General features: G+C 40.0%; 1 protein-coding gene and 1 non-coding gene across 2 annotated transcripts in view; one reads left to right on the top strand and one right to left on the bottom strand.

Annotated features, from left to right (window-relative positions):
• Nucleotides 1-17,336, top strand: part of LOC100599548 (zinc finger protein 33A) — a 47,171-nt gene extending 29,835 nt beyond the window's left edge. Inside the window, 2 exon segments of the mRNA XM_030798245.1 lie at nucleotides 14,750-16,818; nucleotides 16,820-17,336. Of these exon segments, the coding sequence (XP_030654105.1) occupies nucleotides 14,750-16,818; nucleotides 16,820-16,933 (2,183 nt within the window). The 3' untranslated portion in view covers nucleotides 16,934-17,336.
• Nucleotides 4,005-4,110, bottom strand: LOC115831329. Its single transcript, XR_004026850.1, has one exon. It is a non-coding gene; the product is annotated as a U6 spliceosomal RNA (small nuclear RNA).
• Nucleotides 17,337-27,716: the final 10,380 nt, after the last annotated feature.

Raw genomic sequence — 27,716 nt, 5'->3', positions numbered from 1 at the left:
TTCTCTAGTTCATTAATTTTTACTCTATAATCTTTCTGCTTTCCTGTCTTCTGCTTGGTTTGAGTTTGTATTGCTGCTCCTGTCCAAGTGTTTTAAGGTGGAAAATTAGTTTATTGATTTGAGATCTTTTTAAATATGGTTATTACAGCTACAAATCTCTAAGGATTGCTTTATCTGTGTTCCGTAAGTTTGAGTATGTCTTCATTTTTATATCAAAGCGTTTTTTCTAATTTCACTTCTTACTGCTTCTTTAACTCTTTTTTTTTAACTTCAGAATGCGTTATATAATTTGTGCATGTTTGTTCATTCTAAAAATTCCTTTGTCTTACTGATTTGTAATTTCGACTGTGGTCAGAGAATCATTTTAAATTTATTCTGGGGAATGTTTCATGTGTACTTTTGAAGAATACCTGCTCCACTGTTTTCGAGTGGAATGTTCTGTCTATATCTCTTAGATCTGATTGCTTTAGAGCGTCATCTATATCTTCTGTTTCCATGTTTATTGCGTGCTCAGTTGTCCTAACCATTATTCAAAATGGGGTATTACATTTTGCAATAAGTATTGTAAACTTGTATATTTTTTTCTTTTAATTCTGTCAGTTGTTGCTACACATACTTTGAGGCTGTGTTAGTAGTACATATGCTTAGAATTGTTATGTCTCCTTTATTGATTGACCCTTTTATTGTTATATTAATAAAATTCCCCTCTTTATCCTTAGTAAAATTTTTGTATTAAAGTGTGTTTTGTGTGATATTAGGATAGCTACTCCAGCCTTATAGGTGCCATGTGCCAGATATATCTTTTTCTGTTTTCAAATTTTCAACCTGTTTGTATCTATCTCTTATAGACGGCACATGTTTGGATTTTCACACTTTCGACAACCTGAGAATTGTTGCTTTTTGATTGGATTTTCAAATCATTCCCTTTTTCCTGTTGTTATTGCTATACAGATGGTTCCTGACTTAAAATGGTTTGACTTATGATTTTTTAACTTTTCAATGGGTTTATTGGGTTGAAACCCCTTTGTATTTTTAGAATTTACAAAGGTTCAACTTACTATTTTTTCTATCTTTACTTGAATGTATTCCCATTTTAAGTGGAAAAACAATATTTTGTTTTGATAATTTGACTATTATCAGGATGTAACTTGATCGTAAGTCAAGGAGCATCTGTAGTTGGTTTTACCTCTGCCATTTTTGTTTTCGGTCTCCTGCTTTTTTGGTACTCTATTCCTTTTACTTTTGCTTTCTTTTACATGACATGAATATATTTTATTTTATTATTTTTATAGGTTTCGAGGGTACAAGTGCAGTTTTGTTACCCAGATGTAGCCCATAGAGGTGAAGTCTGGGCTTTTAGTGTGGCCATCAGCAGAATAGCACCAAGTAATTTCTTATCCTTCACCCTCTTCCCCACCCCTCCAAGTCTCCAGTGTCTCTCATTCCACTCTCTATTTTTATGTGTACACAACATGAGATGAATATATTTTAGTATAACATTTTAATTTTTAAAATTACTATGTCCCTTTGAAAATTTATTTACCTAGTGGTTGCTCTAGAACTTACCTAATAAGTCTTACCTTATCAAAATCTACTTCAGATTTCTACTACCTTAACTCTGGTAAAATACAGAAACATTACTTATATATATATCTCTATTTCCTCTTCTCCATTTGTTATTTTTATATATATTACATATATATTTAAAACCCAACAATACGTTGTTATACAGGCTAAGCATCCCAAATCCAAAAATCTCAAATGCTCCAAAATCTGAAACTGAGTGCCAACATGCTCAACATGCTCAAAGGAAATGCTTGTTGGAGCATTTCAGATTTTAGATTTCTGGATTTGAGAAGCTCAACCAGTAAGTATAATGTAAACATTATAGAATTTGGAAAAAATCTAAAGTGAGAAACACTTTTGATGCCAAGCATTTCAGATAAGGGATACTCAACCTGTAATTGTTACTTTATGTCATTTGATGGCTTTTTTTTTTTTTACTTTAAGTTCTGTGATACATGTGCAGAATGTGGAGGTTGTTACATAGGTATATGTGTTCCATGATGGTTGACCCATCCTCTTAAGTTTCCTCCCCTCACCTCCACCCCTCAACAGGCCCCAGTGTGTGTTGTTCCCCTCCCTGCGTTCATGTGTTGATGTCTTTTGAAGAAGCTGAAAGAAAGATAGGAAGTATCTATTGGTAAAGTTTGTTATACTAACCTTCTTATTCATCATTTCTGCTTCAATTCATTTGTTTGTGTGGATTTAGAGTTACCATCTAGTGTAATTTCCTTACTCTGGCACAGATTTGTTCCTCTGTCTTTTTTTTTTCCCCCTGAGGTGGAGTCTTGCTTTGTTGCCCAGGCTGGAGTGCAGTGGCACGATCTGAGCTCACTGTAACCTCCCGCCTCCTGGGTTCAAGCAATTCTCCTGTCTCAGCCTCCCGAGTAGCTGGGATTACAGGCATGTGCCACCACAGCTAATTTTTGTGTTTTTAGTAGAGACGGGGTTTTGCTGTGTTAGCCAGGCTGGTCTCGAACTCCTGACCACAGGTGATCTGCCTGCTTTGGCCTCCCAAAGTGCTGGGATTACAGGCGTGAGCCACCACACCCAGCCACTCTATTTTTTTTGCTTTATTCTTTTGTTTTTCTTTTGCTTTATTTGTTTCCTTGTTTATCAATGTATTTTTTTTTTTTTTTTTGAAACAGGGTCTCTCTGAGTCATTGAGGCTGGAGTGCAGTGGTAGGATCGCAGCTCATTGCAGCCTCAACTTCCTGGGCTCAAACAATACTCCCACCTCAGCCTCCTGAATAGCTGAGACTATAGGTGTGCACCACTGTGCCTGGCTAATTAAACAAATTTTTTTTTAGAGATGGGGTCTCAGTATGTTGCCTAAGCTGATCTTGAAATCCTGGGCTTAAGTGATTCTCCTGCTTCAGCCTCCCAAAGTGTTGGGATTACTGGCATGAGCCACCATGCCTGGCCTGTCTTATTGTTAAATATATTGCATTTTTATATGTTATAGGTCCAACAATACCCTTATAAACATTGACTTATACATACTTGCTTATTAAATTGGGTAGGAAAAGAAAGGAGAAAAAATGTGCCTTTTTTACTCTCTTGGATCATTGCCTTTACCCACAATAATTGTGGATTTGAACTAGTGTTTGGAATCAGTTGTTTTCACCCTAAAGAACTTCTTTTCTTTCTTTTATGGTTAGTGTACTGGCAATGGATTCTCAAGTTTTTTTGATTTCTATTTGTTTTTTAATTTGAGGATTTTTAATTTTCACCCTCTGTTTTGCAAATAGTTCTACTATTTTAGGTGACAGGTTATTTAAAAAGCTGGAAACCATCATTCTCAGCAAACTATCGCAAGGACAAAAAACCAAACACCACATGTTCTCATTCATAGGTGGGAATTGAACAATGAGAACACATGGACACAGGAAGGGGACATCACACACCGGGGACTGTTGTGGGGTGGGGGGAGGGGGGAGGGATAGCATTAGGAGATATACCTAATGCTAAATGACAAGTTAATGGGTACAGCACACCAACATGGCACATGTATACATATGTAACAAACCTGCACATTGTGCACATGTACCCTAAAACTTAAAAGTATAATAATAATAAAATAAAAAAAAAATAGCTGTGTGACCTCAGGTCAAATTCTGTAAGCCTTAGCTTCTTTATTTGACAACTAGGAACACAATATTTTCCCCACCTCCCCCCACAACTCCACTAGTATTGTGGTGAAGATTAAAGAAATAATTTTCCTGTATGAATAAAAGGTATTTCATTGCAAAAAAAAAAATTTTTTTTCAATACACTGAATATGTCATCCTGCCTCCTTCTGGCTTCTACTATCTCTGATGAGAAGCCATATGTTAATCTTAGGACATTCCCTTCATGTGAGGAGTTGTATTTCTCTTGATGCTTTCAAGATTTTCTCTTCATCAACAGATTTGCAAGTTTTTGGCCTCTTTTTTTTTTTTTGTTTAATGCAACACTTCATGAACTTGTGTGTCATTCTTGTGTAGCTGCTGTGCTAATCTTCTTGATATTGTTTCAGTTTTAGTATATGTGTTGCAAGGTGAGCATAGCCATTCATTTGTTTGAATATTTTTTCTGCTACTTGATATTTCTCCACTCCTCTGGTACTTCTGTTATGAATATATTGGTGTAGTTAATGGGGTTCCTCATTTTTTTGAAGGTTTCTTCATTTTTCACCACTCTTACTTCTCTCTGTTCTTTAGATTACTTAATCTCTATTGATCCATCTTTAAGTTTACTGATTATTTTGCCAGCTACAACCTTTCTTTTCTTTTCTTTTCTATTTTTTTTTTGAGATGGAGTTTCTCTCTTGTTACCCAGGCTGGAGTGCAATGGCACTATCTCAGCTCACTGCAACCTCCGCCTCCCGGGTTCAAGCGATTCTCTTGCCTCAACCTCCAAAGTAGCTGGGATTACAGGTGCATGCGCTCCCACACTCAGCAAATTTTTTTGTATTTTTGGTAGAGACAGGGTTTCGCCATATTGGTCAGGCTGGTCTTGAACTCCTGACCTCAGATGATTCGCCTGCCTTGGCCTCCCAAAGTGCTGGGATTTCAGGCATGAGCCACCCTGCCTGGCCCAATCTTTTGTTGAGTCATTCTGGTGAGTTTTCCATTGCAGTTATAATTTTTGAATCCAGAATTTTCATTGTATTCTTTTCTGTCTTCTTATTGATATTTTCTGTTTGATGAGGCATCATCATACCTCCCTTTTCTAAGTAGTGTTTCCTTATGAACATATTTATTTTTATTTTTTATTTTGATACAGTCTTGCTCTGTCACCCAGGCTGGAGTTCAGAGGCATGATCTCAGCTCACTGCAATCTCCGCCTCCCAGGTTCAACTCATTCTCTTGCCTCAGCCTCTAGAGTAGCTGGGATTACAAGTGCCTGCCACCACACCCAGCTAATTTTTGTGTTTTTAGTAGAGACGGGGTTTCACCATGTTGCCCAGGTTGATCTTGAACTCCTGACCTCAGGTGACCCACCTGCCTCGACCTCCCAAAGTACTGGGATTACAGGTGTGAGCCACCACATCTGGCCCGAACATATTTATAATAGCTGCTTTGAGTTCAGCTAAGTCTGATAGCTGGATCTTCTCAAGGGCAGTTGCTGTTGCCTGTCGTTTTTCCTGTATATAGGTGACAGTCTCCTGTTTCTTTGAATGTCTTGTAATTTTTTTGTTGAAGTATAGACATTTTAGAGAATACTTTGTGCTTCCTCTAGATACTGGTTCCTCTATTCTCTCTAGGGCTTGTTTATTTATTTAGGTGACTTGACTGTACTATTTGAGAGAAGCTTTTTCACTGCCATTGGGTTCTCACTGATGTTGCTTGTCAGAGGGCTCCACCTTGGAAATGCACACTATCTTTAGGATGGCAGTGGTGTTAACAGTGCTCTCTTTGAGTGTCTCTTTCTGTGATTGCTGTGTTAGCCTGTCTGCCTCTGTTGCTGTTACACTTTGCTGATAGCCGCTACTGATTGCTGACGTATTGCTCTATTGTTTTCAACACTGTCCTGGACCATATGTTGCCCTTAGTTTGGTCTTGTTAAATTTGGGTTCCTTCTAGAGGGTTGTCTTTGAGGCTTTGAGTTTGCTTTTTATGTTGCCATTCTGAAAGTCACCTCCTAGAAAACATAAATTTAAAAATCGTTACTGTAGAAAATCTGTGTATGTATTTGTATAAGTGTTTCTGGTAGATAAGAACACATCTAAGTGCCCTGGATGTCTCTTCTTAGCCATCTCTTTCCCTTGCTCTCTCCAGTAAACTTTCAGTTGATCTGTGGTTTAGCTTATTGCTGTCATAGAACTGCCACCCTCTTCTTAATTGGTTGTCATTGAATTTCCATTCTTTTTGAGGGTCACCTTAGGCTTGCACTCACCCACACTCTGTTCTGAACAAAGTGAGTTTTCTGGAGGAGAGTTTTGGAACTCTCTGTCCTTAGAGCTGGCCCTAGGTGAGAGTCCTGCTCCATTATTCGGGATCTGGAGGCTACAGCAGTGTTTTGCTTTTCTCTGGGTGGGTGATACTGTGCTTTATGATCAGGGATCTGGGTTGGGGCAGTAGTGTCTGGTCTTCTTGGTTTCTTTTGGAATCTCTTCTCAATGAGCTAGGTGGTCATTGTACTCCAGTATTCTCAGACTGCCATGACTGGGCTGGATATTTTAATTGGGGTGGTGGAGGAGGCTGGCTCAAGGCCTTTTGGCAGTTCTTTCCTAGAACCTGAAGCTGTGGGGGTTGAGGAGTGCTGGTGGCTTGCAGGAGATAGATGCACACAGAGAGAGGTCTGGAGATCTGTAAAGGGGCCTCCATGAATGTTCAGCAAAGTACTAATCAGCTCATGTATATGAGGAAATGAGTGAAATAACTTCAGAAAAGAATCAGAGGGAATAGTACACAGTACTCACACAGGGCCTGGAAAAGGACTGATCCTGCCAGCCAGAGTGGAAAAACTGATAATTCAGAGTACTGGTTAGAGTGTTCAGAAAGGTCTTTTCTCCGTGGTAAGGAGTAATGTGCCCCAAACTGAGCACTGCTCCAGATTTGCCTAACAAATCATAAAAGCAAGACCTGAAAGTGTCACATTGTTTCCAAGTGACTTAAGTGCATCCTAGAAAAAAGCACAAAAATACTTACAGGAAGCCAGAAGTACCCAGCATTCAACCAAGTAAAACTCTCAGTCTTCCATCCATTAAAATATTACCAGACTTACAGACATATGGGAAAACATGAGCTTTCTCAAAGAGACTAACCAGGAAATCGAAATGGACTCAGAATTGCCATAGATATTAGAATTAACTGACAAGTTCATTGAAAACAGTATTATAATTGGATTCCATATGTTCTAAAACTTAACTATTGAGACACAGAAGATTTAAAAAAAAAACCAAATCAAAATTCAGTATAACAGAAAAGATAGAAATCAGATTTCTAGAAATGAAAACTATAATGCTTGAGATGAGAAATACATGGCCAGCCATTGGTGTCTTATGCCTGTAATCCCAGCACTTTGGGAGGCCACGGCAAGGATCTCCTGAGCTCAGGAGTTTGAGACCAGCCTGGGCAACATGGTGAAACCTTGTCTGTACCAAAAATGCAACAGCAAAAAAATTAGCTGGGTGTGGTGGGGTGTGCCTGTGGTCCTAGCTACTTGAGAGGCTGAGGTGGGAGGATCACTTGAGCCTGGGAGGTGGATGTTTCAGTGAGCCAAGATTGCACCTCTGCACTGCAGCCTGGGTGACAGAGTGAGACCGTCTCCCCCCCCAAAAAAAAAAAAAAAAAAAAAGAATAACATATAGGGCAACAACTAATGGCAGTTTAAACACTGCAGAAGAAAAAGATTAGTGAACTTAACATAGTAATAGAAGCCATCCAAATGAAACAGAGAAAAAACATATTTGAAAAATAAGCAAGCCCTTGGGCTGGGTGTGGTGGCTCATGCCTGTAATCCCAGCACTTTTGGAGGCTGAGGCATGTGGATCACGAGGTCAAGAGATAGAGACTATGTCGGCCAACATGGTGAAACCCCGTCTCTACTAAAAATACATAATTATCTGTGCATGGTCGCAGGTGCCTGTAGCCTGTAGTCCCAGCTACTCGGGAGGCTGACGCAGGACAATCATTGAACATGGGAGGCGGAGGTTGCAGTGAGCTGAGATTGCACCACTGCACTCCAGCCTGGCGACAGAGCAAGACTGTCTCAAAAAAAAAAAAAAAAGCAAGCCCCTATGAGCTTTAAGAGAACTTCAAGTAGTCTCTAACACACATGGAATTGGAGTCTGTAAAAGGAAAGTGTGAAAAGAACAGAAAACAATATTTTGAGATGATGAAAAAATTTCCAAATGTGATGGGAACTTACTGATCTAAGAAGCTCATCAAACCCTGAGCACAAGAGGCATGAAGAAAACTACACCAAGCCACATGAGTCATAACCAGAATGCTCTAAATCAGTGTTAAAATGAAATCCTCAAAGCAGCCAGAGACAAAGGACATGTTTTATGGAGGAACAAAGGTAAGGATGATAGCAGATTTCTCCTTAAATGAGGCAACAGAGAAAATAGTAGAACATTAGTTTTAAAAACAAAAAAGCTCAACATAGAGTTATATACTCAGTAAAAATAGCTATAAGAAACAGTGAAGAAATAAGGACATTCCAGTTAAACAAAGCTGAAAGATTTCCTCTCCAGCAGACCTGCACCACAAGAGGTGTTCTGATGTCTGATGGAAATCTGGATCTACCTAGGGGGATGAAGGACAGGAAATGTTGACTACTTGGATATGTATACAAGATATTTTTCTTTACGTAAATCTCTAAAAAGGATATTGACTTTATACAAAAATAATATCAAATGTATTGTGGGGTTTATAACATATATTTAAAATATATGACAGTCATAGCCTAAAAAGGCTGTGAAAAAGAAGTATATACTATTGGAAGATCCATATATGTACTATTACTGAAAAGTACACTGCAAAAGCTTTTATAAACATTGATGATCACAGAAAATATAAATGGTCTAAAACACCCCATTTAAAGGCAGAGATTTCTGGATAAGATAAATAAAAATAAGATCCAGTCATGCTGCCTATAAAGGAAACATGCTAGATTCAAAGACAAATAGATAAACAAAAAGAATGGGAAAAGACATAGAATGGTAAAATTATTCACAAGGCTGCAGTGCTGTGACAGCCAGATGAAGTAGCTTTCAGAGCCAGGAATACCAGTGATAAAGATTTTTTTCATATTGATAGAGATCAATTCATTGAGAGGATTTAACAATCCTAAACTTTAGGTTAGTAACAGATTTACAAAATATTTGAAGCAAAATCTGATAGACCTGGAAGGAGAAATAGATCCACAGTTATAATCAGAGGTTTTAGCATCCTTTTAATAATTGATAAAACAGGAAATGGAAAAGGAGCAAAGATATAATAGACTTAACCCTAAATAACTTAATTGACATTTATAAAATATCTTTTGCACCCTCCTCCCCAAATAAAACAGTGGAATATACATTCTTTTCAAGGACAGATGAATGAATATATTAACAAAGGTAAATCACATTCTTGATTATAAAGCAAATCTTAATAAATGTAAAAGGATTGAAGTAATATAGAGTATTTTCTCCCACCATAAGGGGTTTAAATTTAGTTAAATTAAAAATCAATAACAGAAGTATCTATAAAATCCCTAATAGTTGGAAACTGAATATACTTCTACATAATGGATTCTTCAAAGAAGTGTTCAAAGGGGAAATTAGAAAGTATTTTGAACTTTGGGTTAATGAAAACAGAATTTATGGGAAATTTACATATAGGAAATTTAGATATAGCAAATATAAAATACATATAATGAGTACATTGATTTCATTGTTTTCCATTTGATCCTTACTCATTTTTTCTGCTTACTTTTGGGTTTAATTTGCTTTTTTCTAGCTTTTTAAGGTGGAAGCACCTGAGGTCATTGATTTGAGATCTTTCTTAGGCAACACAAATATGCATTGTGTGTGTTTGTATTATGTATGTATATATCTACCATATGTAAATGCATATATGAAGTTTCTCATATATGGGATATAATGTATTATGTGTGATGTATATTAATGTGTAAATTTCACATATAGGGAATTTCATATGTGTATGTGTTTATGTATATGTATGTATCTAATATACACATGTATGAAGTTTAACTTGTGTTGGATAAGAAGAAAGGTCTAAATTAATGGTCTTAGCTACTTCCACTTTGAGAATGTAGAAAAGAATACAAATCCATATAGTAGTAGAAGAAAGGAAATAACAAAAAACAAAATGGAGAACAATATAATCTGTAAAACCAGAAAAACAATTGAGAAAATCAGTGAAACCAAAAGCTGTTTCATTGAGAAGATCGATAAAATGGATAAACTTCTAGGTGGAACAGATTATCAATATCAAAAATAAGAATGATGAATCACTGAAGATTCTATAGATATTATGAAGGAAGTGAGGAAATACTATACCTGTAAGTTATCAGTTTGACGATTTTGATGAAATGGACAGTTTCCTTCAAATAAACAGCTACTACCACTTACTCCAAAACAGATAACCTTTCCACAAAGAAAACCTCAGGTCTTCAGATGCTTCAGTAGTGAATTCCAGCAAACAATTAATATTACCACTTCTTTACAGACTTTTCCAGAAAATTCAAGGAGAGGGAATACTTCCTAAATCATTCTTTTTGCCCTAATAACAAAACCAGATAAAGACATTGCAAGGAAAGAAAGCTATAGACCAATGTCCTTCATGAACATAAATTCAAATACTCTAGGGATTGGAAACCAGTGGCGTATAACATGGTTATTAATACCTCATGACCAAGTGTGGTTAATCCCTGGCAGGCTTTTTCAACATTTGAAAAGCAGTCAGTGTAATTCCCTGTGTCTAGGCCAACTTCATGGCTAGGTGACCTGTGCAGTCACACGTTGCTGCACTCTTGTAAGAAGGGATCCTGTACTTGGCTTAATGCCCTGCTGTTGTCATCTTGAAGTTCTTCACAGTTTTATCTTTGAACTTGTGATTTGTATGTGAAGTCTGATGGACACTGGACTATGTGTGCAAGTAGACAGGATACTTGAGAGGCAGTGACCTACTCAGCTGTTGGTCTGTGTAGTATGGCCTGGGAGTGTCCTGGAATTGTGTGTGGGTAGCCAGGGCCATGACCTTTGTCTGCATTGGTTGCAGCAGCAGCAAACTCACGAACAGTTGCACTCCAGCGAGGACCCACAGTGTGAGGCTGGCTTACTACTGTCTCCCCTAAGCCTGTCCCTCTGACATTCTTAGGAAATACTAATTTTCTGGACTGAATACTGGGGCAGTAACCTCCAGCTTTCAGGCAGTCATCATGGTCAGTAAAGTATTAGAAAATAAAAGCATACTTGTGGACATTGTGTTAAGGCACACTAGGCAGTTCCTAGAATTCTTTGGAGTGTAGATTCTCTGGTCTTAAGAACTGCTGCAACATTGCAAAGTTAATATCCACAGGCTTAGAAATAGGAATTTCATTTGATGGGAGAGAACATGATTTTCTTATAAAATTTTGGATGAATCAAGTATTAACAAAGAAGTCAATTTTAAAAATAGTTTTTTTTTGCATTTGGAAATATAGCAATACACTGCATAAACAGGTGTTTCCAATTGTATGCAAATCATGAAGCCATTTTTTGTTTCTTGTACAAGATGTAGGAAATGTCAGAGGAAACATTAAAATGCCATTGTATAAATTTACATGTAAAATTGAATTCTGCTTTGTACAAAACTAATATTCACGAATAATTAATTTCAGAGAACTGCTACTCCAGTCTTTGTCTATATATACCAAAACTTGTATTTTTTTAACTTTTATTGTGCAATAAAGTATCAGAAATCAGAAATTTAACCCATATTGTCACAACGTATAAAGAACCAACAGGTTCCTAATGATTGCATCAGCTGAAAACCTTCTCAAAATTAAAAATTAACAAAAATTACTTACCTTGCATTTGCCAAGAATACATGTTACTTTCAATTATATATTGAAAATAAAGTTGCTAAAAATATAAATTTTGATGACTTAAATGAATTTGCAAAAAGAGGGCCAGAAAATCTTACGATCAATCAAGATATCATATTAACAAACTATTAGTAATTATTGTATCATTTAAAGTTATTACAACAAAACTTTTTTGTGATTTGTAAATTTATGTTGTTGTATATTACGATTATACCTATTACATTTTACAAGTAATAAAATATATTAAAAGAAAAAAGCATAATTTATTTTACCTTTTACTATACTTCTTTTTATACATTCTGAGTAACTGAGCTCACATTTTTATTTTGCACTGGCCCCATCAATTATGTAGTCATCTCCGCCCTGTATTAAAAAGAAAAAAATAGAAAAAAAGTCAAACCCATATGACCATTTCCATATATGCAGAGAAGGCATTTGACAAAATTTAGCATCCATTTCTGATTAAAACTCTCAAATGAAGAATAGAAGATAACTTTCTTTAATCTGATAAAAGTCATCTATAGAAAATATACAATTGACATTGTATATAATTGTGAAAAACGGAATGATTTCTTTCCAATATCAGGAACATGACAAGGATGTCCACCCATACTTGATAGTGTAATATATACTACCTAGTATAACCAGGGAAGAAAAAGAAAGGAGACTAGAATGGAAAAGAAGTAGAAATGTCTTTATTCACAAAAGATATGATTATCTATGTAGGAAATCTAATGGAGTCTCCCTAGAAAAAGAATGGGAAAAAGAATGACTATAATTATTAAGTGTAGCTAGGTGGCAGGAGAAAAATATGTAAAAATGAATTTTACTTCTATATATTAGCAATGATCAATTGGAACTTGAAATTGTTAAAAGTTCCATTTGCAATAGCATCAAAAATATTTTTTTTGCAGCTATGTCTGGCAAAAGATGTGAAAGACCACACTAGAAACAATCCACTGCAGAGAGAAATTGAAGACCTAAACAAGTGGAACTCCCTGCTTATGTCAGAAAGCTCAATATTGCTAACATGTTTTGTCGTTAACATGACTTATAGATTCAAAATAATATAATTCCATGTAGTAATTAGCAGGATTTCTTGTAGTAATTGGGTACGTAATTCTAAACTTTATGCGGAAATACACAGGAACTAGAATAACTAAAACTTTGAAAAATAAAAGCTGAGTTGTATGGATAGAATTACCTGATTTTAAGACTCAAAGTAAAAGTTTGCTGAGACTTGGTCTTTTTGTCCAGAGTACTTTTTCTTCAATTTTAACATCTAGTAGTTTTATTAAGATATGTTTTGGAGAAAACTGTTGCTGAACATTTTTCCTAGGTTCGTGATGGTTCCTTTGAATATGTGGATCAGGTCTTTTATTTTTGGACAGTTTTCTTAGATTATACTTTTTAATATTAGATTTATTCTGTTGTTTTCATTTTTCTTTAAGGACTGCAATAACATATACTATATTATAATTTATTTATTTAATTGTAGAACATCTTTATCCAGAACTTTCTTTCTGATCCAATTTTCTTTTTTCTTACTCTTAAAATTATTGCTTCTTCTTTTTCTTGTTTCATTCTCCTTTACAATGCTGTTTATTCAAGTTTCAGTCAAGTGTAGTTTCCCCTTTGGCTCTGTATTAGTTTACTAAGGCTGCTGTAACAAAATTCAACAGACTGGGTAGCTTAAATAAATTTTCTCACAATTGTGGAGGCTGGAAGTCTAAAGTCAATGTGCCAGCAGGGATGGTTTCTGGTTAAGTGTCACTCCTTGGCTTGCAGATGGCATTTTCTTCTGGTGTCCTCACACAGCCTTTCTCTGTGCATATGACCAGTGGTTGGGGGTGGCGGATTGGGGGAGAAAGAGAGCTCATGCATGTGCTTTCCAGTCTCCTCTTCTTAAAAGGACACCAATGACATTGTATTGGTGTTTTACCCTTATGACCTCATTTAACCTTAGTTAATCTCCTTAAAGTCCCCATCTTCAAATACAGTCACACTGGAGGTTGGGGTTTTAACATACACATTTTTGGGGGGCACAGTTTAGTCCATAACAGATTCCTTAATAAGGAATGTCTTTAATAAGTCTTAATAAGACTTGAATTACAAGTCTTATTTTCTGTGATTACTCTGTCCTCTTTACAACTTCATTCCTGAGTTTGATTACCCTTTGCCTCTTTAGTTTATATACAGTCCAAGTCTCTTCTCTTGGATTTCCCAGTAGCCTGAGCTTTAATCTACGTGAACTCAGACATCTTCTGAGTATTTTCCCACTCATAGTGAAACTTTCCCTTTCTGGGAGTGGTTTTGTGTTTCATCTTCTCTGGGCTGCCTGTCTCCTCTATTCCATGTAATCACCACAGTCTCTGGCTGACTCTCTTTGTAGGCATGGGCTGTCACTTTTTGCTGTATTTGAATATCTATTGCTTAGTGGTGATTTGAAATTAGTAATATTCTCCATCACGTACTTATGTTAAAGTCACAGATTGTTATAGATAATGTTATTTGCTCCACTTATGGTGACTTTTTTTTTTTTTTTTTTTTTTGAGACGGAGTCTCGCTCTGTCGCCCAGGCTGGAGTGCAGTGGTGCAATCTTGGCTCACTGCAAGCTCCACCTCCTGGGTTCACGCCATTCTCCTGCCTCAGCCTCTCCAAGCAGCTGGGACTACAGGCGCCCGCCACCATGCCCGGCTAATTTTTTTGTATTTTTAGTAGAGACGGGGTTTCACCGTGGTCTCGATCTCCTGACCTCATGATCTGCCTGCCTCAGCCTCCCAAAGTGCTGGGATTACAAGCGTGAGCCACCATGCCCAGCCTATGGTGACCTTTATAATTCTTGGGGGGATGCATGGGGAAATGCAGATGTAAGCAGTTGCTGTTATTCTTCTTACACTAGAAACCAAATGTGTGCATTCAAATAGTTAAATTCCTCTCTGTTTTTCCACTAGCCTAGGCCTTCTGTTTCTAGTTTTTGTTTTTGTTTTTTCACCCCAAACCCATGAAATACAAAAAATATGCACTTGCAATTATGTTCATCTTTGGAAATTGGCCAAAAAACCAGTCAGCTACAACATGGGGCATTTGTATAGCGATTTCCTTCCCTAAGAAATGTTTTGGTATTTATATGGTAAGATTAATTTTGCTCATTTCTAGAAGTCTGGACAGCTGATCACCTGAAAGAGAGGAGCCAAGAAAACCAATCTAAACATGTGTGGGAAGTTGTATTCATCAATAATGAAATGCTGACTAAGGAACAAGGTGATGTAATAGGAATACCATTTAATGTGGACGTAAGCTCTTTTCCTTCCAGAAAAATGCTCTGTCAGTGTTACTCATGTGGAATGAGTTTCAACACTGTTTCAGAACTTATCAGTAAGATAAACTATTTAGGAAAAAAGTCTGATGAATTTAATGCCCGTGGGAAATTGTTACTCCACATTAAGCATGACGAAACTCATACTCGAGAGAAAAATGAAGTTTTGAAAAATAGGAACACACTGAGTCATCATGAGGACACTTTGCAGCATGAGAAGATTCAAACTTTAGAGCACAATTTTGAATACAGTATATGTCAGGAAACCCTCCTTGAAAAGGCAGTATTCAATACACAGAAGAGACAGAACGCAGAAGAGAATAACTGTGAATATAATGAATTTGGGAGAACTTTGTGTGATAGTTCATCCCTCTTGTTCCATCAGATAACTCCATCAAAGGACAATCACTATGAATTTAGTGATTGTGACAAGTTCCTATGTGTGAAGTCCACCCTTTCTAAACATCATGGGGTATCTATGAAACGCTATGATTGTGGTGAAAGTGGGAATAATTTCAGGAGGAAATTGTGTCTGTCACAGCTTCAGAAAGGTGATAAAGGAGACAAACCCTTTGAATGTAATGAATGTGGGAAAGCTTTCTGGGAGAAGTCATATCTCACTCGACATCAGAGGGTGCACACAGGAGAGAAACCCTTTCAATGTAATGAATGTGAAAAAGCTTTCTGGGATAAGTCAAACCTCACTAAACATCAGAGATCACACACAGGGGAGAAACCTTTTGAATGCAATGAATGTGGGAAAGCCTTTAGCCATAAGTCAGCCCTCACATTACACCAGAGAACACATACAGGGGAGAAACCCTATCAATGTAATGTGTGTGGGAAAACTTTTTGCCAGAAATCTGACCTCACTAAACATCAGAGAACACACACAGGGCTGAAACCCTATGAATGTTATGAATGTGGAAAATCCTTCCGTGTGACTTCGCACCTTAAAGTACACCAGAGAACTCACACAGGTGAGAAACCTTTTGAATGCCTTGAGTGTGGGAAATCCTTTGGTGAAAAGTCAAATCTTACACAGCATCAGAGAATTCACATAGGAGATAAATCTTATGAATGTAATGCATGTGGGAAAACTTTCTACCACAAGTCATTACTCACCAGGCATCAGATAATTCATACAGGGTGGAAACCTTATGAATGTTATGAATGTGGGAAAACCTTCTGCTTGAAGTCAGACCTCACAGTACATCAGAGAACGCACACAGGGGAGAAACCCTTTGCATGTCCTGAGTGTGGGAAATTCTTTAGCTATAAGTCAACCCTCTCTCAACATTATAGAACACACACAGGAGAGAACCCCTATGAATGTCATGAATGTGGAAAAATCTTTTACAATAAATCATACCTAACTAAACATAATAGAACACATACAGGGGAGAAACCCTATGAATGTAAAGAATGTGGAAAAACCTTCTACCAGAAGTCACAACTCACTCAGCATCAGAGAATTCACATAGGGGAGAAACCCTATAAATGTAATGAGTGTGGAAAAGCTTTCTGCCATAAGTCAGCTCTAATTGTACATCAGAGAACCCATACACAAGAAAAGCCCTATAAATGTAACGAATGTGGAAAATCTTTCTGTGTAAAGTCAGGACTTATTTTCCATGAGAGAAAGCACACAGGGGAGAAACCCTATGAATGCAATGAATGTGGGAAATTCTTCAGGCACAAATCATCACTCACAGTACATTACAGGGCTCACACAGGAGAGAAATCTTGTCAATGTAATGAATGTGGAAAAATCTTTTACCGTAAATCAGAACTTGCTCAACATCAGAGATCACATACAGGAGAAAAGCCCTATGAATGTAACAAATGCAGGAAAACTTTCTCTCAAAAGTCAAATCTCATTGTACATCAGAGAAGACACATAGGAGAAAAACCTTATGAATGAAATGGATATTAGAAATTTCCAGCCACAAGTCAGCCTCCATAATGCCTCAGAGTATTCACACTGTGGAGAAAGCCCTGTTGACATCCTGAATGTTCAGTAACTATCCACAAACTCGCCTTACATTATTCCAAAGTAATAGTAGGGGATAAACCCATAAACTACAACAATTATAGGACAGCTTTTGTTAGGAAGTGATATTCTGTGTAATATCAGATGGTTAATACAGGCATAACACCTTACAGATTTTTTTGAATTTGTGAAAATTTTTGGCAGAAATACAAATAAGATTATGTTAGAATTTACACTGAGCAGAAAATTGTCAATTTAAGACATCTAAAGTGAAAATTTTGCTTAGAAATAAAATATGACAAGTTCTGTTTTGAGTTTGATGCCATAATAGTTTTTAGGGCACCTAACAATAATTTATAGATGTATATTGTGGAATGTAAAGCTTTAAGAACTTAAAAAAAGTAATAATTAAAATAACCTCACAAGAAGTTTAATGAGTAGAGAGAATTCCCATGTACACTTCACCAAACTTCCTCTAAGGATAATATACAATCTTAGTATATGGTCAAGTCCAAGAAATCGATGTTACCTTGCTAGTAGATACAGGCTTAGTCAGATTTTACGATGGTTTGCATGCACTCTGTGTGTGTGTGTGTGTGTGTGTATGTGTGTGTGTGTGTGTGTGTGTGTGTGTGTGTGTGTGGTTATATCAAACTTTTACCACTTCTACATTTGAGTAACCGTCAACACAATTAGTTTACAGAACTGAAAAGGAATCTGAGATCTGTACTGTATCAGGATTACAAAGGAATCAGGATTTAGCCTCAAGTAGTTCCCTTATTGTATTAATAACCACACCCTTTCTGCAACCCTATCCCTTGCATCCACTTGACTATGAAGCTTTTTTTAAAGCACAGATAAATTGAATAATCAGGGCAATAGCATTAAGCACATCTGCGAATTGTCCCTGAAGTTCATAGGACTTACATATGTATAGGTGGTATGTGATATAAATCGTGTGTTTCATATGCATAATGGAATTTAACATAATTGTGAATAGGAAGTAGGTATCCTAGTTTAGTAGTGGTTACATCATCAGGCCCATCCCAGATGTTTGTCATGTCCTGAAACAATTTAAAAGGAGACCCACAGAGCTAATGTTTATCCGTTTAAAAGGTATAAATCAAAATAACAAATTATCTAAAAAAAAATCTATCCTGCACATGTGAAGATCTAGGCTTGCCTCCATGTTACTCCCTTTCTCTTCCTACCTGTGGCTCATCCCATGCCATGAAGTGCCTAGGGTACATATGTGAACATTCCAGCCTTCAGCGTAAGTGATAGTCCAAATTTTCTTTAAGCAGCTGCTCTCCAAGACAGGACCCTGGAAAGAGGCCCACACATACGGCCCAGTTGCTGCCCAGGGCTGTTGGACTGTCATTTCAAGGCTCATTGTACCCAGACAGGGATCTGGGCCCTCAGAGACTTTTGAGAATATGAAGAGGAGGGTTGAGGCTGGAGCAGAGCCAGAATCAAGCTGGCGTGGGGCTTTTATTGACAGTGTGAAGATTGTATACTATATTACATGATCAGATCATAGAAATAATCTAAGATTATACAGTCTGGTGATCCTAGATTACACAAGTAATCTAAGCTTCCACTTTAGGAAACTAGAAAAAGAAGAGCAAATTAAATCCATAGTAACCTGGTAAAACATTAGAGTAAAAATCATTGAAATTGAAAAGAGAAAATTGATAAAACCCAAAACTGGTTCCTTGAAAAGGTCAGTAAAATTGATAAACCTCTAGCTAGCTTAAGAAAAAACAGAAGACAAATATTGCTAATACCAAAAATGAAAGAGGCCTTCACAGCTAATCCTGTGGTCACCAAAAGGATTAGAAAGAAACATGGACAACTCTGTCCATAAATTTGATAACTTAGCTAAAATGGACCAATTCCTTGCAAGATGCATTCTCTCAAAGCTCACACAAGGTAGACCTCAATAGGCATATGTATCTATTAAATAAATTGAAGCAGTAATTAATAACCTTCCAAGGCCGGGTGCAGTGGCTCACACCTGTAATCCCAGCACTTTGGGAGGCTGAGGTGGGTGGATCACGAGGTCAGGAGTTCGAGACCAGCCTGGTCAACATGGTGAAACCCCGTCTCTACTAAAAATACAAAAAATTAGCTGGGCATGGTGGCATGCGCGTGTAGTCCAAGCTACTCAGGAGGCTGAGGCAGAAGAATCACTTGAACCCAGGAGGTGGTTGTTGCAGTGAGCCGAGATTGTGCCACTGTACTCCAGCCTGGGTGACAGAATGAGACTCCATCTCAAAAAATAATAATACAACTTTCCAAAACAAAGTGCCAGGACCAAATGGGTTCACTGATGTGCTTTTTTTGAGATACTTAAGGTAGAAATGATACCAAGTCTCTACCATCTCTTTCAGAAAATAAAAGCAGAGATAACACTTCCCAACTCATTTTGTGAGGCCAGTATAACCCTAATACCAAAACCAGGCAAAGATATTACAAGAAAGGAAAACTACAGATCAGTATTTCCATTGAACACAGATGCAGAAATCCTCAAAATATTAGCAAATCAGGAATGCAAGGCTTGTTCAACATTTGATATTCAGTGTAATCCATTGCATGCATTAGCAGCTCAAAGATGAAATATGATCATATCAACAGGTACAGAAAAAGCATTTGACAAAATCCAATATGCATTTATGTTAAAACCTCCCAACACAGAAGGAATACAGGAGAACTTACTCAAGTTGATAAAGAACATACTACAAAAAACCCTACAGCTAACATCATCCTTGATGTTTCCAACTTGATGCTTTCCTACTAAGATCAGGAACATGGCAAGGAACACCACTGCTTTTCAGCATTGTACTGGAAGTGCTATCGAATGCAGTGATAAAAAAAAAAGGAAATAAAATGCACATAGATTTGGAAGGACGAAATACAAATGTCTTTGTTCACAACATGATTGTCTTTGTAGAGAATTCTAAATAAACAACAAAAACCCTGCTGACATTAATAAGCAATTATAGCAGGGTTGCAGGATACAGTCCTCAGGTAGATCATAAAAAGGAATTAGACATCAAGTCATTAAAAGACATGGAGAAACCCTAAATGCTTATTGTTAAGTGAAAACCAATCTGAAAAGGCTTTCTATTTTGTATGATTGCAATTACATGACATTCTGGGAGAGGCAAAACTATTGAGCCAGTGAAAGGACCAGTGGTTGCTGAGAGTTGAGGGGAAAGGAGGGATGGCAGGTAGAGAGGTGATTTTTAGGGCAGTGAAAGTACTCTCTAGGGTACTGTAATTTGTCAAAACGCAGAGAATGGAAAACAGTGAATGGAAAATACAGAGTAAACCCTAATGTCAACTCTGGACTTCAGTTAATAATAACGTATCACTGTTGGCTCATTAATTATAACAAATGAACCATAATGGTGCAAGATGTTAATGATTGGGGAGCCTGTGGAAGATGGGAGGGGAAAAGGTTATATGAGAATTCTTTGTACTTTTTGCTCAATTTTTCTGTAACCCTAAAGCTACTCTAAAAAATGAAGTGTATTAAGTAAATAAATTAATAAACAACCAACCAACCCTGAGGAACATCTTGTTTCTGTACTAAGGTGTTCTTTTGTTAGTCGTATGTTTCTGACTGAACATGTAAAATCATCATTAATGAACATTTGAATTGCTTTTATACATCCTTAATATATTTTAAATTATGGTAACTGACCTGAAATTAAGGACTAGTATTCTTGGTTCTCTTGACATCTGAAGCCAATAGGGCCTCAAATGACCTAACCTCATTTCCATCTCCACTCTGCTTCCACAGGTGAGATAACTTAGCAGACAGTCCTCCTTGTCAGGGGGGCCAGGCGCAGTTCCTGCTTATTCCTAAGTAGTAAGATTTGCTTCCCTGCCAGCTCTTGGAATTATTCACCAAACTCCTCACATCCTCCCACAGCAAACAGTGGTCACTGTACTCTCTGGATAATACAGCTGCTCACCACAACCCCTCCTTTTCCACTCTGCTCCCAAGTGGAACCCTGTGTGGCTCTGCCCAGCATGTGGTGTCCTTCTCACCTTTCTGAGAGTTGGTGTGACTGACAAACTCACCTAGATCTTATCTGTCCAGTGTCAGGTGTTCAGTGTTCAACCTTTCTATAGCATCAGGCTGGGGATCCCTCCTTCACCATCAGTGTGAAAAGGAAGCAGTTACAACCATTGGCATAAACAGGATGGCCCATCCAAAGCCAGGGTCGTGTAGTCCAATTTTAACTAACTGCTCTTGGCTAACCGACAGGTTCCATATTATGGCAAAGGCTTCTTGGACAGAACCACCAATTGCTGGCAGGTTTGCACTTGGCCTGTGCTGTAATGCACTTTTCTTGGGGGAGGCGAGTGTCGCATCTCTTCCCATTCTAAAATGCTCTTGTGCACAGGACAAGAGTGCTCACCCATTGGCTGTATCCCTTCATGACTTGACTTGGGCTCAGCCTGTTTGGCAGGTGGTCTCTGAGGCTCCTACCTCTACAGGTGGTGACCACACTGCACACGAACTGATCAGCACTTGAGCCCCACTTTCCAAAGGTCTGGCTGGAGCTCTCTGATTATCATCACTGGCTGCATGGAACATCCCTACAGACTATTGTTTGTTATTGCACACCCCTGGGTTGTGCATGCAGATGGCCTATTATGAGGTTTGTGGAAAGGCAGGAGACAACTCAGGGAGGTGAGTGTGGCACTCCAGTTGCCTAATGAGGCATTCAGGAAGAGTAGTACCTGCACCCCTTTCCTGTGCTGCTCTTTCACTTGCTGCCACCATACATGCTTTACTGAACCCTAAGAGTGTCAAGATGCACATGCATGGTGGCCCATGGTCCAGGTGCTGATGAGAAGAGAAAAAGATACCAGTTCTCCCCAGATTACCAGAGGAAGTAACTCTCCTGCTCTCCGAATGCAAAACCCCTTGCCAGTGTGCCTGAGTGTGGCCTGGCATTGCTGCTTGCCAACATGCCACAGGGTGAATCTTGCAATCATGGGGTCTGATGGCCTACACCTGGGCCACAGACTATATGACCTTACCTTGAACATAGGGAGAGTGACTGTGACATCCAATATGCTTTGAGTATTTGTGCCCCCTCCAAAAGTCATGTTGAGGCCGGGTGCAGTGGCTCAACAAATCCCAGCACTCTGGGAGGCCGAGCACAAATCCCAGCATTTTGGGAGGCCGGGACGGCAGGATCACTTGAGGTCAGGAGTTCAAGACCAGCCTGGCCACATGGTGAAACCCCGTCTCTACTAAAACTACAAAAATTAGCTGGGCATGGTCGCGCCTGTAATCCCAGCTAGTTGGGAGGCTGAGGCAGGAGAATTGCTTGAACCCGGGAGGCAGAGGTTGCAATGAGCTGAGTTGGTGCCACTGCACTCCAGCTTGGGCAAGAGAGCAAGACTCCGTCTCAAAACAAAACAAAACAAAACAAAAAACAAGTCAAGTTGAAACTGAATCCTCAGTGCAACAGCTTGCAAAGGTTTGGCCTTTGGGAGGTGGTGAGGTCATGAGAGCTCTACCTCATGAACGATTAGTGATCTTAGGAGCCAGCTGGAGAGAACACACTAGACCCCTTTTTGCCCCTCCCCTTTCTGACATGTGAGGGCCCAGTGTCACTCCCCTCAAGAGGAAACAACAAGGAGGGGCTGCCTTGGAGGCTGAGACCTGGCCCTCACCGGATACTCACCTTTCTGGCGCTTTCATCTTGGCCTTCCCTGCCTCCAGAGCTGTGAGAGGTAAATTTCTATTGTTTATAAATGACCTAGTCTCAGGTGGTTTGTTATAGTCCATGGTTCGCACAAATGGACGAAGACAAAATGTCTCTTGGAAATTTGGCATTTGGCCATGCTACAGTCTCATCTCTGCACATGAGGAATATGTTGGGACACTATTGAAAGAAAACAAACTCAACACCTAACGGCATGGTCCCAATGCTGCCTAAGACATTTGTCAGATTATTTTCAGGGGAAACTGTGAGACTATTATGAGTGCGTGTGTATGGGCATGCAGCCTATGTGTATGTGAGGTGAGGTTGGGAGAGAGATTTATAATACCCCAGTTAATAGAATCAATCTGAATGATCGCTTGAGCCCAGGAGTTCAAGGCTGCAGTGAGCTATGGTGGTGCCACTGCACTCCAGCCTGGGTGACAGAGTGAGACTCCGTCTCTTTAAAAAACAAAAGGCTGGGTGTGGTGGCTCTCGCCTGTAATCCCAGCACTCTGGGAGGCCGAGGCGGGAGGATCACGAGGTCAGGAGATTGAGATCATCCTGGCTAACACGGTGAAACCCTGGCTCTACTAAAAATACAAAAAGTTAGCTGGGCATGGTGGCAGGTGCCTGTAGTCCCAGCTACTTGGGAGACTGAGGCAGGAGAATGGCGTGAACCCGGGAGGCGGAGCTTGCAGTGAGCTGAGATTGCGCCACTGCACTCCAGCCTGGACGACAGAGTGAGACTCCATCTCAAAAAAAAAAAAAAAAAACAAAAACAAAACCTGAAGAAAAGTATCCTGTGCCGATCATCTGGAAGTAAACAGTGAGTTTGGAGTATGCACACTCTAAAGAAACTCTAAAGCAAAATGCGTCTGTGTCTGTGTGTAGTAATAACAGAATGGTGTCTTTGCAGATACAAGCTATGAACTAGAGCAAGGCATCCAGACTCTGGTCCCACAGGTTCACATGGAAAGGAGACAGCACAAATGAATGAAGGAACTGTGGGAAAGACAGGTATCTTGATAAATCACATTTCCTTTTTAAGGCACCATTGGAAGCAGACATAGCTTGGTAATCTGTGATGTATTCTTGGAAGGTACCACTTGAAGAGAGGAGGCAAAGACAACCAAGAGGCTTAAACTTGACAAAAATTTATTTATAACAAAAAGGGCAGCTTTGTGCATAGACGTGCATGTAAATATATACAAAATGCTAACAGTGTCAGAAGATGAACATCCTGCTTTGTTCAGTGATTTCATGGAGTTGCTGTTTTGCATTTCCTTGTCATATTCTCTGTCTACATGTTTAAAGGGAGGATTACATGTGAACACTGTTCAGTATTATGCATCTAAGCTTGTGTTACCAATCATTGGTAGATAGATAGTGAGATAACTTCTAGTTCCCATCTCCTCCGGTAAGAGCTAAGATGCAAACCCTTTGTGATGAACTGACATCAAGACGAAATATAGCACCCCCGTTTTCTCTGCATCAGTCTGCCTTCAGGCTCACCCTGTGAACTCACCAAAGGGAGTGAAGTGTGGATGTGTCTCTTTTACCTATTTTCACCTTGGTTCAGTTCTGGTTTGTGCATTGTCCAGACTACCCAGGATGTGACGATCGCAGCTTTGGCTCCTTAGGATTCAGCAAAGGTATCCACTGCCTGGTGTCTGTGGTGCCTGCAGGACAGTGTGGATCTTAGAAACAATCACGTAGGCCATCAAGTGAGGCTGGAAACTTAAGCAGTGTCCACAAGGCAGAGAAAAGACGCTCCTTTTGGGTTTCCAAGTGTTCGGTTTCCTCTTGCGTTAGTCTTGTTCCAGGACATGGTGTGTCCCCTTGTTTATCCCCCTGTGAGTCATGCAACTTCTTCATCCTGGGGAGGAACCTGATGAGGTGGTGAGAAGGACACCTTCTCCCTCCTAAACCTGAAGCCCTAGTGAGCTCTGCAGGGCATTGAGCAGAGCCTGAAACTCTTCCTGGCTGCGGGCTGTGGAGGGTTCTCCTGTCCTAATCCTAACTGGTGATGCTGATTTCTGAAACTGTGAGGTTGTCAGGGCATTCATCTAAAAGGCATGAGGTGAGGTTGGGAACAGTGGCTCACACCTGTAGTCCCAGCACTTTGGGAAGCCAAGGTGGGTGGATCACCTGAGGTCAGGAGTTCGAGACCAGCCTGGCCAACATGGTAAAACCCTGTCTCTACTAAAAATACAAAATTTAGCAGGGTGTGGTGGCGGGCACCTGTATTGTCAGCTACTCGGGAGGCTGAGGCAGGAGAATTGCTTGAACCCGGGAGGCGGAGGTTGCAGTGAGCTGAGATCACACCATTGCACTCCAGCCTAGGTGACAAGAGTGAAACTCTGTCTCAAAAAAAAGAAAAAAAGATTCTCAAAGGAAAGAGATGACCCCTTGCTTGGCCATGCCCTAGGCTGCTGCAGGTGTGTCCATGTGATCACATTGTGGAGCAGCTCCCTGTCCCCAGGTGGCGATTTGATCACCATGCCCTGGCGCTGCTCACACCACCATTGCCTAAGGTGGGCTGTGTCTTGCACACCTTGTTGTGATCCTTGCTCAGGATGATCATATGGAGGCTGAGTAGTGTCCTTGAAGGGCAGAACTCCCAGGCTAGTGCCATCACTGTCCTTGTCATTCTGGCAATTTTCTTAGTACACATGCCAGAAAGACTAAGTGGGTGGGGGCACCCCTCCAAGAGTTGGTCCTGTTGACACATGGGTCCTGAGAGGAGAGATCTCCTGGCACAACCCAAGTGGACTGGTGCAGGATGGCCCTTGGTGCCTGGCTCACACAGCCTCCACAGACCTGCTTAGTGGAGGAAGGGCTGGTACAGATGACCAATGACTGCTGGGGGAGTTGGAGGGAGGCCTGTGCTCAGAGCTGCTTGGGCAATGCACAGGTTGCTGTGCTGCAGCTGAGCAGTAGGGTGAGGTCTGTGACTGGAGCTGCCAGGGAATTCACAGGGCTGCCTCTGCTCTGGCCTGGGGGCCAAGCTCTTTGGTTCTGAGCCCACATCTAAGAGAAAGGGAAACAAGGATGTCAGAAGATGTAAGAGGTTCCAGCTTCATTCCCTCATCTGTGAGGCAGAAGTGACATCTGTTGGGCTTTATCTTGGTGATTCTGTCTGTATATAACATTTAGTCAGCAAAATGTGGACAAGTTAGGAGAATTATCGCACTGGCCCACGAATGGATCCCACATTGATTTGCTAGAATTGCAGGGTTTTCCCACAAAAGAGAGGCCCCTAGATGATTAGATTATCACACTTGGGGGTTAGTGGAGGGGCAAAGTCTACACTAGTGTCTAGTGCCTAGAAGACTGGATTGGAGATAAAGGTCATAACACATAAGAAAGACATAAGACAAATATGACATAAGACAAGACACATAAGACAGCACCCTTATAACAAAGAACTCTCAACTTCTGTCAAGATACCAGCTCCCATTTCTTTAGTACCATCTAAGTGGGCAATACCACTTCCAAAATTATGGGACGAATCGTGCACCACAGACAGAAAACTTACCTAGATTCTGGATTCTGGAATGCCTGTTTGTTTTGCCAGCACTTCCTTGATGGCAGTTCCAATGAATCAGTTCCTCTGAAAAGCTTGAAGGAGGACACCTGTCTGTGGTTTAGTGATGGCATCGCTTTTGTCTCCCTCCTTTGGTTAAGCATTCTGTAGGAAAACGGGAAGAAAAGAGGGCTTTCAGGCCATCTTCACATCAACCCTACAACAGACATTTTCAAATATTATTCTCACCATCCTTACTCCCTCCCAGGCCCCTGAGGTGCTCATGCCCTTGGATTAAACCCCTGCAGTGCTGGAAGAAGAGGACTCTGCACTGCCTGCCACACCAGGACTGGAAGATCCATGGCCTTCCCTTCTTCCAAACTACCTTCCCACAAGATAGGGATGGTGGTCACATCTCCAATACTAGCGTGCTGTGGAAGAGACAGCATTCTCTGCAACAAATTTGGAAACAGCCTAAAGAGACATTTCTACTTCTAAGAGTTGTGCTGGGGAAGTGCACTGACACTGCTGGGGACTCACCTGGGGCCCAGGGCTGAGGCTTCTCATGTCCTTGGAGCTGCTGTCCTCCTGAGGAGCATCCACACTGCAGCCAGCTCAGCCTCAGGTGTCTTATCTGGTTTTGAAGCCAAATCTAAGTGGGAAAACAAGATTCAAGTTTTATCCAATTTAGTCTACATAACTTTAAGTGTCTATTTGAGCTCAATACCAAGAATCACTTCCTTCTCTGTCCCATCTGTGGTCTCATAAGGAAAGGTCCCTGGGTTAGGAGACACTGGCTGGCATCCTAAAGCCAGGGCTGGCCAACGGGTGTGTGTCCACTCTTCCTTCACCTCTTCCCCACCCTACACTTGTTTTTGTCTCATGCTCACTTGTTCTTTCTGCCTCCCTCTCACTGTTTAGGTCTCACAAAAGCTTTGTTCAAGGACTGACTGACTTTCCTTGGCTCTCTGTCATCTCCCCATAGTCAAAGGCACTTCATAACACACAATCCATGTGATGGGACCTCTGATGAAAATCCATTTAAAGAGGAGCTCACTAATTACCAATACTTACTGCTGAGCCTGGAATCATTCATACATACCTCAGAGTTCATTCATTCCAGATGCAATACTAGATAAGGAGACTCCTATGAGCCAAAAACCTAACTCTGAATACACTGTGACTGTCATAATCAAACCCTGTGGCTGCCTCCTCCTTACTGGAGGGCGTAGAGGAATGCAGTTTTTTGTTTGTTTTGAGACAGAGTCTCGCTGCAATGCCCAGGCTGGAGTACAATGGTGCGATCTCGGCTCACTGCAACCTCCGCCTCCCAGGTTCAAGCAATTCTCCTGCCTTAGCCTCCCGAGTAGCTGGGATTACAGGCACACACCATCGTGCCCCGGCTAATTTTTGTATTTTGTGTAGAGACGGGGTTTCACCATGTTGGCCAGGCTGGCCTTGAACTCCTGACCTTGGATGATCCACCCGCCTTGGCCTCCCAAAGTTCTGAGATTACAGGCATGAGCCACTGTGCTCGACCAGGAATGTGCTTT

The sequence above is a fragment of the Nomascus leucogenys genome, chromosome 18, assembly GCF_006542625.1.
Source record: "Nomascus leucogenys isolate Asia chromosome 18, Asia_NLE_v1, whole genome shotgun sequence".
Lineage (NCBI taxonomy): Eukaryota > Metazoa > Chordata > Mammalia > Primates > Hylobatidae > Nomascus > Nomascus leucogenys.
This window is presented reverse-complemented; position numbering and strand designations above follow the sequence as displayed.